The sequence below is a fragment of the Plectrocnemia conspersa genome, unplaced genomic scaffold (assembly GCF_051122295.1).
Source record: "Plectrocnemia conspersa isolate PC_06_02 unplaced genomic scaffold, ASM5112229v1 ptg000009l, whole genome shotgun sequence".
Classification (NCBI taxonomy): Eukaryota; Metazoa; Arthropoda; class Insecta; order Trichoptera; family Polycentropodidae; genus Plectrocnemia; species Plectrocnemia conspersa.
Window position 1 is genome coordinate 21,769,010 of NW_028277173.1, and position 14,065 is coordinate 21,783,074.

General features: G+C 28.0%; 1 protein-coding gene across 1 annotated transcript in view; it reads left to right on the forward strand.

Annotated features, from left to right (window-relative positions):
* The window catches only part of LOC148232225 (arylsulfatase B-like), a 28,976-nt gene extending 19,491 nt beyond the window's left edge, over positions 1-9,485 (forward strand). Inside the window, exons 5-10 of the mRNA XM_088193151.1 lie at positions 157-271; positions 1,189-1,341; positions 3,785-3,942; positions 5,058-5,193; positions 8,223-8,603; positions 8,732-9,485. Coding sequence (XP_088049277.1) covers positions 157-271; positions 1,189-1,341; positions 3,785-3,942; positions 5,058-5,193; positions 8,223-8,603; positions 8,732-8,952 — 1,164 coding nt within the window. The 3' untranslated portion in view covers positions 8,953-9,485. The remainder of the gene's footprint in view (positions 1-156; positions 272-1,188; positions 1,342-3,784; positions 3,943-5,057; positions 5,194-8,222; positions 8,604-8,731) is intronic.
* The last annotated feature ends 4,580 nt before the right edge of the window (positions 9,486-14,065 follow it).

Consider the following 14,065-nt stretch of genomic DNA (forward strand, 5'->3'; position numbering starts at 1 on the left):
ATTTTATATTTATGTAACATATGGTTTATTCATTAAACATATTTTTAATGAACTTTATAAAATCAATATGTTTTATTATTTTATAAAATCGGACAGTATGTATATAAATATTGAATTCTTATAAAAGGTTAACACTCATTAAATACATTTCTTTAGTTCTATGACGATGGATCCTCAGCATACGGATTCGACCTCTACAGAAATCAAACTCCATCTTGGGAAGACGTAGGTACATACGCGACAGATCTCTACACGAGAGAAGCTATCAAAAGTAAGTAATATATGCAAATACGTATTAAAATTTCATTCAATGAATAGAAAACGCCATTCAGACAGGTTGTCTAAAGTATGGGTCACGACCCGGGAAACAAAAACTTATATACCGTGACTAAACAATTGGGATACTGGGTCATGAACGACAAAAAATGAATGGAACCAATGAAGCGAAAAGTTTCCTAATCGAAAAAACACACAAACGTCCGTTTTTGTGTGGTATTACAATGGGAAATTGCTAGTTAATAAAGCTCTGTTTAAGTGCAAGAAGATGCTTTTAATTACAATAATTTTTAATAATTAAAAATTTATTTGCAAAATAATTTTACTTGAGTTATGTTTTTAATGATACTTGAGTTATGTTTTTCAAGCTATAAAAAATAATTGTCTTATATCCCCAATTTTTGCAATTTTTTTATTTCACCTCACACATGAACCGGAATATCAAAAGATTTGTCTCACATTTTATTTGTATATAAATTTATTAAATTATTTTATCAGATATAATTTATCCTGAGAAAATATACCCAATAGATTTAGCACCTCTGGTCTATAGATTCGGTCCTCTTTCGTATAGCAAGAGGCAAAAATACACACAAGAGATGCGTCAGCGTGTTCGATCGAGATACCGATCAAACAATCAAACAAGTTGCCGGTTAATTGTGATTTGTCAGGCGTTAACCGGCTGTGTTCGTGATTAATGACAATGCCATGATGCAATAAAGGCACATGCCATCGAATCTGTGGAAACTGGCACAAGTTTAATATATGACTTGGTACCCACACTTCGAGTCAGCGATATCATCTTTATCGCGTCTCCTCATTTTCCCTTTCATTAAGCCGTGACTGATTAAAGATGCTCAGGTAATTGTAAAGTATATTTTTTCAGTAATACAATTGATATTTTTATTACAGACATCAGGAATCACGATCCTAGGACACCGATGTTTTTGTATCTATCGCATTTAGCAGTTCACGCTGGCAATGAAGGAAAGAATTTGGAAGCACCACAAGAGACGGTCCAAAAGCTCAGTTACATCGTTGATGGCAATCGAAGATCATTCGCAGGTAAAATAAAAATTGATTAGCTAAAAAGTATGTGCTTTTTAATTACTTAAAATAATAAAATACGTTTCTATAAAAATAATATTAAAATAATCAATCTTTGTGATACGATAAAAAATTAATATACATTTCTATAATAATGATTATTTAATATAACATAAATGTTTTTATTATGATTTACTCAACGCTAATTTAAATAATACTATTACTTAATTGCGTATTCTCTAAAAAATATTTTTGAAGTTAGAAAGAAGAGTTTTAACTACAGTTCTAAATAAAATGCGAAGACAAATACAATTTATTTAAATACTTTCTTATCAAAACAGGATTTTTGAAACATAAAATCTTATCAATCTTAATCAGATGGTGCTCCACCCATGGTCGAGAATCGAGCTAGCTTTGTTACCTTGTGCTAGAATGATAAAGCAATGTCAAGTTTTGCCTAAATTTTAATGTATTCTATGCCAAATTATGCTAAAAAATATCTAAGAATAAATATTGCAGCTAAATTATTACAAGATAATTTATTATAAAATATCTTACAACAGAACTAGATCAATTTTTTAATTAAATAAAGTAAAAATTCAGTCCAAAATTTAAAGTAAAGCTATGAAAATTTTAACACGTAATTGTCAAATATTTTGTATGAACTAGCTAAATAATTAAATACTCTTGGAATAGTGTTTTTATACTTGATCAAAATAATTGAGGCAATTTATTAATAATGTGTGCTTAATTAATACTTTTAATTTTGTAAAAAAAAAGGGTAATTATTGGTAAAATAGCAAAAAATGTATTACACGGCCAAATATACTCATACTAATTAAGCCTTGCCTCTTTTTAAAAAAAGAGTTTTTATTATAAAATAGTCGCTAGTAAATTTTGACATAATAAATACCTACTAGTAAGTATTAAACCCTCAGTCTTTTCAATAAACAAATTGACATAATGAATAGGAATTTGTGACATTTATATAATTAATTGTAAATTATTGTGTGTATTATAATTTATTATTTATAGAAACCACTTTGCAGCTGGAGCTGTTTTTAATAATAGCGCATTTTTTTGCTGCCGTGGCACGAACCCGCGACCCCTGGGTTATCAGTCCAGACCTTACAGAACTTATATTATCATACATATTTTTTTTAAATATTAATATAATATAATATTTACTGAAAAATATTTATTAGTCTACATTCACGTAAAACATATTTTTATCGATCCTCTTATTCAACATAAATCAAAACTTCTTAACAACATATAATATTAATTGCTTCGGTTTTATTTATATTTTTATGGAATAGCTCCTAATTAATAAAGTTATTTTATGTTCTATTTGATTAACCTATCAAATATATTAATCACATGTAAGATTTTTATTTGACCTTATACTTGGCTAGCTGTATATTAGCAATAAACTTATTTTAGCTAATTTAATAAAAAAAAATCCATATGTATAAAAAGCATAAGTTTAAGACGATCATTTTTTTAAATAAATTATGTCTTTTTATATTTATATACATATTAATAACATTAGATATCATTATATACATCTATTGAAAGATCGAATCTTATATTATTTACACAAAACTGTTGCTTAATTTCACTTATTACAATTTCAAGGCGCATAGGATTTAACAATAATTTGGTAACTGCCAGCCAAATTGAATATAACCATAAAGATCCCGATGCGAAATAACGTATGTCTCAACAATGGATTTGGTCAGAGATGAAAACAAAAAAAAACGCATAAAGTCAATTTCCGCGTATTGTTGCCGAGATTTTAAAAATTTCATCTTCCGTAATATGATCGCGCATCTGACAGGTGAGATAGCGTCTCTCTACGTGAAATACCCGACGGCTGCTAGAGCAGAAAAATACAAATTGCCGACAAAATGAGGAGATAACGATATGACCTTTGTAGCAGTAATATTAGAGAAAGGCTCTAATATGTGTATATATTTTTTAATAGTTAACTAATGCAGCCTTTTATCTAATCTCTCTATGATCATGAATATATTAAGATTAAACATTAAAATACACAACAACAAAAAAAAACAATTTAGTATAGTATTAAATAAAATGATTTTAAATTATAAATAGCTGTAGGTATATTAAAAAAATATAAATAATGAAGAAGCAGCTATGTACTATACAGATATAAAAACGAATTAAATGTATCTTTTGGATGTGTGAACATTTTTCAATAATACATTTTAAAGTTGAAGTTTAATTGGTTTTCTGAATGAAATAAAGAAACACTTTCTTTATATAAAATACATTTTTTATTACAATTATCTAATATAAATTTCATTATTTACAATATATTATGCTCATTCGGTGACAGTTATTTTTTATTTATTTATTTACTCAACACAGATTGTTTATATATGTATGTGTCTAATATATGTTATTTATTTCAATATTATTGTTATTTTTATTATAGCTATGGTGTCAAAGTTAGACGAGAGCGTCGGAAAAGTAGTGCAGGCGCTTAAGGATAAGAGCATCTTGGATAACTCAATCATCGTGTTCGTGTCTGACAATGGAGCTCCATCGGTGGATCTTTATAGAAATTGGGGGTCCAATTATCCTCTGAGAGGGGTTTGTATTTAAACATATTAATTAATTTAAGAATCATAGCATCAGCTTCACTATTCATTTTTTGTTTCCCACGTATGGTATAAGCCGCTAGTTATTGACCTAAAAGACCTGTGTTCGAATCCTATATGAACCTTATTTTATTTATAAGATCAGAACTAATTATTATAATATAATCATTTTAGATTTATCTAAACTTTCTTTACCTTACGGATGAATAATTAAAATCGAGCTAAGTCGTACATATTAGGCATTGAAAATTCTTGAATAATGAGCTATTTTAACTTAAATCAAAACCAAAAAAAGTTAGCTAATTTAAATTTAATTATGTTCTACGATGCATATATAAATACGAGAGATCTAATAAATGCTATAAAATCAACCGAAAAATTACACAAAAACTTAAAATCAATAAAAGTCCTTACTTTCTAAAAACTTAAATTATATATGTATGTAATCATGAGCTATCGTATATATCATATAAACGGCTTTCAATAGCATTCAAAAGTAAGTTAGTTGGTCACAGATATTAGGTATTTTAATTAAAATATTTTTTAATACATTAATAAACAGTAGTTTTATGACACTTTTAAATTTATTAGATTTTATATCACAAGTAATTTGATACATTTAATTCTGATTCAATCAATAAATATATTTTTTTATTTAAAACTATTATATATATAATTAGGTACACAATACTCCATTGCGTATTTATATGCTATCGGTATTATAACAGCTTATTTATCATAATAATTAAATATATAATTGACTAATTAACACTTGAAGTAAATCGTTCTAATTGTGATATATTTCAATCATTTTTTCACCATTCATTTGCGTAATTCGCAATGCGGGCGTTTCCATCGTATTACAGACATATTTTTCTACACAATATTACAACACAAGATCATTTTTCGAAGGTATCAATTAGTAATAGTATTATGTATAAGATTAGCATCAGCGCTAATAAAACAAGGGACTCATTAACCGAAAATGAAACAATGGCGCTCTTAAGCAATCCCAGCGTATAATATCGTATCATCATTGACCGACTTTTCGGGATAAACCCTCTTTGATATACCACTGACTATAAGGACAAAACGTTAATTTTGCAGATAAAAGCTACTTTGTGGGAAGGTGCCGTCAGGGTGCCGGCATGCATGTGGAACAGGAACATAAGGGATGCTGGAAGGGTCTCTCAGAACATGATACACGTCAGCGATTGGCTACCGACTCTTGTATCAGCCGCTGGTAATTTTTTATTATTAATAAAATAAAAAATATATAAAAATACGCTTATAAAACATTTTATGTAAAGTGTTTTTTACAAAATATTTTATAAGCATGTATAGTGTATTTCTGTAGCTCTTCATAATATAAATCTTTTATTGTGTCATTACAATGAGGTAACAATCAATACCAATAAGTAATTATTGCGATATATTAGATTGAAATTTTTGTCTACAAAAATATTTTAATAATTATAAACTATCATCAGAGCTTTTAATTAATAGATGCCACAATGCAGATGTGGTTGGTATTTTTATAAATAAAATAATGTAAAAATACAGGTAGAAAGTATTATTAGCCCAGCACCTTATGGACTAAATAATTGTAGTTAAAATTGCTAATAGTTAGTTTTTACTACCATTGGCAAAAAGATCAAACTTGACTTTTAGTTTTTTTTATCACAATAACTGAATCAATAAATATGTAAAATTATATGTTGATTGTTCAGTATTATTCTCAATATCCTAATACAAATTTAAGATAGCATTCTAAAATAATAACAGATTTAAAATTAGCGCATAGCTATTAGATCTTCTACAATCGGTTTTTTGTTGTAAAATGTTATAAAAATCAGCTATGAATTAAATTTTTTTTTTGGGTGGATGGGGCGGGCCACCCCAGGCGGCACTTGCTTGGGGGCGGCATGTGGTAGTGTGGTTCTTAACCCTAAATGCACTAAAACATAAAAATCCACCAATAACAAGAGCTTAATAATTACCAATTTAAAATTTTAAGAAATGCTGATTTTATGACCCTGCAAAAAATGTATGGGGGATCGCCCTGGGCGGCACATACTCTAGCTACGCCACTGATTAACTGTGAAGTTATATTTTTATTAATAATATAATTTCAGTAATTCAGCAAGTTAACACATATTAAGCAATTGATTAACAATTTTACTACGAACTACCAGTAAAACTATTTGTTCATTAACGGATGATACGATCCACATAATCAAAGACTCAAAGAATTGTGACATTTCATCGTTCGACAAAATACTATAATATTTAAAAATTAAAGCTAAACGATTTAACTTAATAAAAGTTCTAAAACTATAGATACTTTCAAAACTTTAATTAGGTCAAGTTCGTGTAAGTGGGGTTTGGGTTTGAACAGCAAACGGACGTTTCGCAATTGTCAAATTAAGTTTAATAAATATTTCAAAACAGCATAATTTTTTTTAGCAGAAATTTATCATTGCAATAATTTATTTTATATTGTTAATTACAATATCATAAATTTTTTAAATTCGAATATTTTTGTCTTTTCTAATTTTTTTTTATAAGATTTTTTCAACTTTTTCTGAATGAAAGTTTGAGGAAAAATTCATAAATGAAATTATTGAATAACGATACATAATAAATTATTTTGACCTATAGGTCTCGTTATTTAGATATCATATATTTTTTTAAAAGTTCAGCTAATAACTACATTATTTTTTTTGTTAAATAGATTATTATATTTAGACCAAATTGTTAAATTTTAATATTTTAACAAAATATGCGTTAATATGAAATATTGAGTAATATTGTAATTAGAAAATATATTTATTTTTGGATTGCCATTATTACTGGTGATAGCTGCAAGCGAAGTTTTAATAACAAAGATATTAATCATAAATTAATAATATGAATTACCATTTTATTTTACGATGACAGAAAATTTACATAGAAAAAGTGAAATTTTCTGTATAAAAATGGCTACAAAAATACTCGATATTTTTTTGTGTTATATTTTCACTGTTTTTCAGTGAAATCATATTTGAATACATTTTTACTACTAGACATGTTTATACTATAAAAAATATAATTTAACTTGTGGGCGTTTCATATTAACGATAAAAATTCTCATAACAATTCAGCTAAAAGTTTTATTCAAGTTTGTTTTATTCAAAGGCAAAAGTGATCAACTTTTAAACGAAATTAAATAAGATCTAAAAAACATTTAAAAAACCATTTCATAGGTCTGTATCTTTGTTTTAAAACAGAAATTATCAAAATTATTAAAAAAAATATATATATTATAAGTTCAGCTTAGATAGAAAACAATACTTTTTTATTTTACCATTAGATTAAATATATATGTACTAAGTATATAAAAATCAAATGTAATTTACAAAAGTTTAATAATAATTTTAAAAACACCGATTAAATCTAAATAACGGGACGTATGTGAAAAAATTAATTTAATGGTAAATAATTTTAAATAAATATACAATAATTTATTCCGCCTAAAGCTTCCATAGCAAAAGCTATTATAATTGTTTTAGTTAACGGCAAAAGTCACTTTACCAAAATTATGTTAAAAATCATAAAAAAGTCCTGCTTATTACTATTTATATTTGTTTCAAAACAGAATTCTTAAAAAATATATATACAATACATCAGAGCTTAGCTTAGATTCTCAGACCTAAACAATTTTTTTTTTTTTTTATTGTAAGTGATGGCTGAAAAATTATGTTAGTTTTAAGCGATTTATTATCAAAGATATGAGACTATATTAAAAATAGTGAAGCTATAATCATAATGTAAACAGTCAATAAAATCTTAAAATTAAATAATAATTAACTTTTATACCTATTGAATAAAAAAATCGTATAATTAACTGGCTAAAAATATAAAAAAATCTTAAACATTGGTAATGGTAGTGTATTTATATATTTTGCTACAAAATTTTAACCCTGTTCCAAATCCCATTGCACATAAAATCATAAAAATATACACAATACATATTCCAAATACGTCAAACATGATATTTAAAGCGTGTGAACCATCAACGGTTTATAAAATGTTTAAATTACACATTTTATACCAAGGTCACATTAAAATGATGTAAGAAACATCATAATACAACAATGAGAGAAATTATGAAGGTCAATTCATATTATATATAAGTCGGATATCATTATTTTTTATTGTGCTTTTGGAAAACCTTGTTTTGGAAATACCAATGTTATTTTTTAATTAATTAATTAATGTATCGAATTTTAGGTGGATACAGATCGAGTTTGCCATATAACACGGATGGAATAAATCAATGGCACACCATGCTCGACAACGGTCCAGCGGTTAGATATGAATTTTTATTGAACATTGATGAGAAGACGAGGAACGCAGCGTATAGACAAGCACAATGGAAGATGGTTTTAGGGCAAGCTCATGAAGGCGATCTGGATGATTATTATGGCGAAACTGGTTCTAGGAACAAATATTACGTTCCATATGACTATCGAAGTGTAGCTACGTGTGACGTGTCCAGTTCTTTAGCAACTATCTCTCCAGTAGTGACTGCTGGTACTATGTCACTACTCAGGAGCCAAGCTACAATCAGATGTCCTCTGACTCCTTCATCCACCTGTCAATCAGCGCCAGGTAATCCAATAATCCAAAAAATCAATTACATGGCAATGACAATCGATTAACAGACAATGCCAAGCGACTGATTAACCATGAGTTTACACGCCAATGATTTTGAATTGTTCAATGGATTTTATTTGCAGGTAAAATTTGCTTGTTTGACATCGAACAAGATCCGTGCGAGTTAACCGATCTATCCAAACTCTATCCCCACATCGTGAGACAGTTGAAGTCCAGCTTAGTGTACTACAAAAGTCTGCTGATTCCTCAGATTTCTGGAGAAGTCGATCGAAGAGGAGATCCTTCAAACTTCAACTTCACTTACAAACCGTGGTTGGATAATTGTATTGTCAACTGTGTGTAAATATTAGATATATTAGCGTGAAGAATCTGAGAATGTATTATTTCTAAAATCTCAGATCCTATTCCTAGATGCATCGTACAACTATAATATCAATTGGAACTGGTTACGGCATAATGAAATTTAAATTTTATATATTTTTGTATTAAACAACAATATGTGTGTCATATGTTTGAACGAGTATAAGAAATAATAATTTAATATAATACATTTAAATTATTAATAAATTTATAGTCAATATATTATTTTATACTGTAAATATTTTACTTTTAATATATTATGTATACACATACATTAGAAGTTTTCAAATACATACGAGAATAAATAAAAATCTCTTCACGATCTATAGTAAAATTTCATTGAAAACCGCTGATGTATATATTAATGAGAATACCAAATATTTATACTCTGCCAAAGAAAAAAAGTATAAAAAGTGTTCTTAGTTGTTATAATTATATTTAATGATATCCAAAAATTTTAGATTTGTATTAAAAAAATCCATAGTATTATTTGTAAACCAAAATAAAAACACTAAAAATGCAAAATGATTTTAATCCATATTGTTTTTTCCCTATCCTTGATCAGCTGCGTAAATTAGGAAATATATATAATATATCTAACGTACGAACGATCGGTTAAAATAAAGAACAAGATATATTATCGTGACTACAACAAAAAACTAATTGGTAAACACACACTTATATTTATATAAGAAGACTAATGATAATATTTTCCTGTTGATCTCACCTGAACCATATATTTTTTTCTTATTATGATTATCTAATCTCAGAAAAACAACGATTAACTTATTATTTTCTTTTCGATAGGATTAAAATTGTTATTAATCATTCGCGAAACAACTCAAGCGATTTATAAATAGAAGTAATAAAATATACAGGATTGGCCAAATAAATGTGAGTTCAGTATTGAATTTCAGAAAACACTACAATAAAAAATAGTAATAGACATTTAGTTGACCTTAAAAATTAATAAATCTATTTTCCCATGTTCAGTTGACATAAGTACATCTATTAAATACTACATATATTCCGAGCGTTTAGCATCCCCTTTTGACATTGACGTGCATGATGAAAAAAGCTAGAGGGTATCGGGAAGTGGTTTGTTATTCCAACCGGCCGATCGGAAGTAATGGAGTTTTAATCTGGCTGCTCCGAGACACAAGCCACTACGGTATTAGGGTAGGGTAGGGTAATTGCAGCGACGTCAGGATAAGCCCGGAACCGCGAGAGACGTTAGCGTGCATGGTCCAAATTTAATTTGAATCTGTGCCACGCACTCAGTTATCGGAGCTAAATTGAGTTAAAACTCAGAGCTTTCAGATGAATGTCTGGAATGGTTTAATTTGAAGGGATGTATATAACTGTTTTATATGTAGTTAAAGTGAGTTTGTAAACGTGACCTTAAGTTAATTCTTAACTGCTCGAAGGTGACTAATAGGCTGGGCCAAATCCGACGATTGAACAGAAAAACATCACTTTGAGAGTATTTTTTAATAAGCTATGCCGACGAACATTTATTATAAAATCTCTTATCAACTTTCGCAGATCGCATATTGTTGCGGAACAAAACTTGTTAAACCAAAATTAAAAAACAGTATAATAAAAATATATTCATTGTCGCTGTAGTTGCGCTACTTCCTTATAAACATATTAAAATATATTAAATATATTAATTAAACATATAACATGCAATTTTTAATTTGCGGTTGTTACACGACCGAAGACAAATCGAAACCGACCTGGAGTTAGATAAATAGTATCTTCTTTTAGGATGAAACAAAAAACACTTTTTTCAATGAGTCTCCTGAATGAAATTATTTTCCATATATTAAAATTAACTAGGCACCTAATATTAACTTTTAAAAATATAGTGAAGATTATATTTTATTTTATTTTGAATAAGCTTATGTAATTACATCGTCACGTTTATATTAATTACATATTTAAAAACGTGTTTTAAACTTCACTAATTACGTTTCATTTTAACTCTTTTACGGTTTCGTACCAATGGTATTGAAAACGTGACTTATGGCTAACGAATGAATTATATTCAACTCATTACTGTATAATAAGTTGCGTAATATCTGTACCTACAAATTACATCAGAGGTAAAACCTTTTTGTATGTAGGCAAAATCATTAAACGATACACAATTGAACGAAAGTTAGAAACTTGAAACTTTTTGTTTGTAATTATAAAACATTTTACGTCAGCACGATCCATCAAAATCAATATACTTTTTTCATGAAACAAACAGAAAAACTCACAATAAAATTATATAATTCCTCCAGAGCATTATTTGTATTTTCGACAAAATTGAGAATTATATATTTATTTTATACAACAGTTATAAACATATAATAAAGGTTTTTCAATTAAGAAATTTACATTACAAAATCTTATATAAGATGTATTGTTTGTATGGCATAAATATTTTTTTAAAACATTTAATAAATCAAAGTGAAAAAAACATCACTACACTGCCCCTTTTTAAATCAATGACGTAATATTTAGAAATCGACCGACACATTTATAAAATGGAATCCTCTGAAGTTCTGTACAATTCAGTTTGTTTTTTAGATATTTTCATAAATTTATTCTTACTGGCCCACTCTGTATAAATTATTAATAAAGCTGTATATAATACACCCTTTTGCGCCAGTCTTACCCAATTAAGCAATGATGCAAAAGCTTCGATTTATAATCGGCGGAGCAAGTTTAATAATACAATTAAAAGTTTCACTTTGTCGATCACAGGTAACAATAGATTAATCTGTAAAGTTTAAATTGCTCCGTTTGTTCTTGAGGTCCTACACCTATAGTGACGTAGGAGAGTGACAAGTCCATGGATAAGGTACTAGACCCACGGGGCCCTTTAGCTTTGACATTTTATGCTTCATCTGTTTGAAAACATAGTTGATAGCCGTTAATTCTTGACTTTTAACGAGCTGAACCCAAACGGGATTCACAAAGGGTTCGGTTAACCCTTTACTTTGATTTTAAAATCTACATATCATACTTAAGTACATATACAATATACATTGCTCCAATATGCTCAATCAAGCTAAGCTATTTTCAAAAAAAGTTAAAAATATGAATATGTGTATTTTTACTAATAAAATATGTATACACAATGAGCCTTTTTGCATAGCTAAATATATTTTTAACTTTTAATATAATTTACATATTAAAAGATTTGTTAAACAGCAAAATGATAATTGCGCCACTAACATATTTACTATTTTTTCTAAATAACTATATTTTAATTAAATAAATTAAAACGTAATAGTTCGATATATATTGATTTAATATAAGTTTTAAAAAAATCTATTGAATAAAATAACTGTTATAATAACTTATAACGAATAATGTGTTCAAATATTTTGTAAAGCAATTCATTATTTCTTCATATATTAAATGTTAAAGGTATGATTTTTAAACATAATTCTGCTACTGACTTCTTATTCATATGAGTCGTCTATTCAATACCTATTATTTTTATTACTGCAACCAATATCGAGTCCTATACTAATATTTAAACCCTATCGGTGAATCAGGGACGGATTAGCGACCTGAAATTAGTATATCAAAAAGGCTTTCCTTGTTTTTATTGCATTATTAAATAGAACTTGTATTATTATAAAATACTGTAGGCGCAGAATATTAAGGAATTATTTAGTATTTATTTTTTATAACATATTTTTTAAACAAACTTTCTTAAGCAATGTGTATAATAGTAAAATTATAAATAATAATATAGTAAGCTGCAGTTAAAGATGAAGCCAAAACATAGTATACATAAGTATGATTTTTTTACAATTCGTACAATTTTCTTATTGAAAAAATGTAATAGATTAACATTGAAAATAAGTTCTTAGACTAAAGTTCGTGTGTCTTTAAAAAGAACACACTCGACAAAATAGTTAAAACTATCAATTGAAAAATATGTCAATTGAACTTTTTGTTAGAGGCAAATATTATTTACGGCAAGAATGTGTTAGAATACTCCTTTCTTAGTAATATAGTACAATCTCTTCCGACAATATTTATATGGCAATAACAGGTAGCAATATTTGTGTAACACCTTGTAAGTCAATACACGTACTATATACAATCGATATGACCTTTACATATTTTGAACAACTTTACAACATAATAATGTTAATTTAACTGGACTGAAATCAAAATCTGTAAATCAATAGCAGCTATTTTAAAAATTATAAACTATTATTACAGCTTTTAATTAGTAAATGTTACTTGCACGACGTAGCTCAATTTTATTTTAATTATGCATCCGTGAGATAAGGAAAATTTATAAAAACCTAATCTATGATTATCCATGATAATCCGTCATTTCTTAACCGAGTTAAATACATCGACTATGGAACAATTTTATTATGTATATGTGGAAAAAATAGCAAAAACATGTATATTTGTGAGAGGTATCAATTTTTATTTAGAGATCAAATATTCCAAGCGCGTACGGTGAGATAAATTCCTTTCACTCGCTCGCGTGTTAAATGACGAGAGTGAGTGAGAAGAAGGGGGCGTGTGGAACGCATGTAACCCACGCCTTTATCTCTCACTCACTCTCGTCACTTAACACGTGAGAGAACGAAAGGAAATGTATCTCACCGTACGCGCCTGATATACATACATGGCCTTTTTAACAATGAAAGAGAGATCATAAAGACGACAATAGCTTTTTCGTATGATGAATAACGACAAAGAGTTTGCTTTTAACAATGGATATATAAAACACAAGATTCCAATCTGGGTCCATTGCTCTTTTTGGTATTTTACTAACGAAATGTATGCCGCAACTAAGAATATTGATTATATGCTGACGACCCAAAAATGTTTCGGAGTATTCACACAAATTCGGATTCACTCTCTTTACCTGAAGTCCTGGAGTCGCTATAAAGGTGGTCGATCTAAAATTGACTACCTTTTAACATCACCAAGTGTCAAGTTGTCACATTATCTAGATCCCCTTGCCCGGTCGAATTTTTTTACAGTTTAGGCGGAGATGTTTTGAGCATAAATATTTCCGTTAATGACTTGAAAGTAACGTTAGAGCATTAATGGAGATGGAA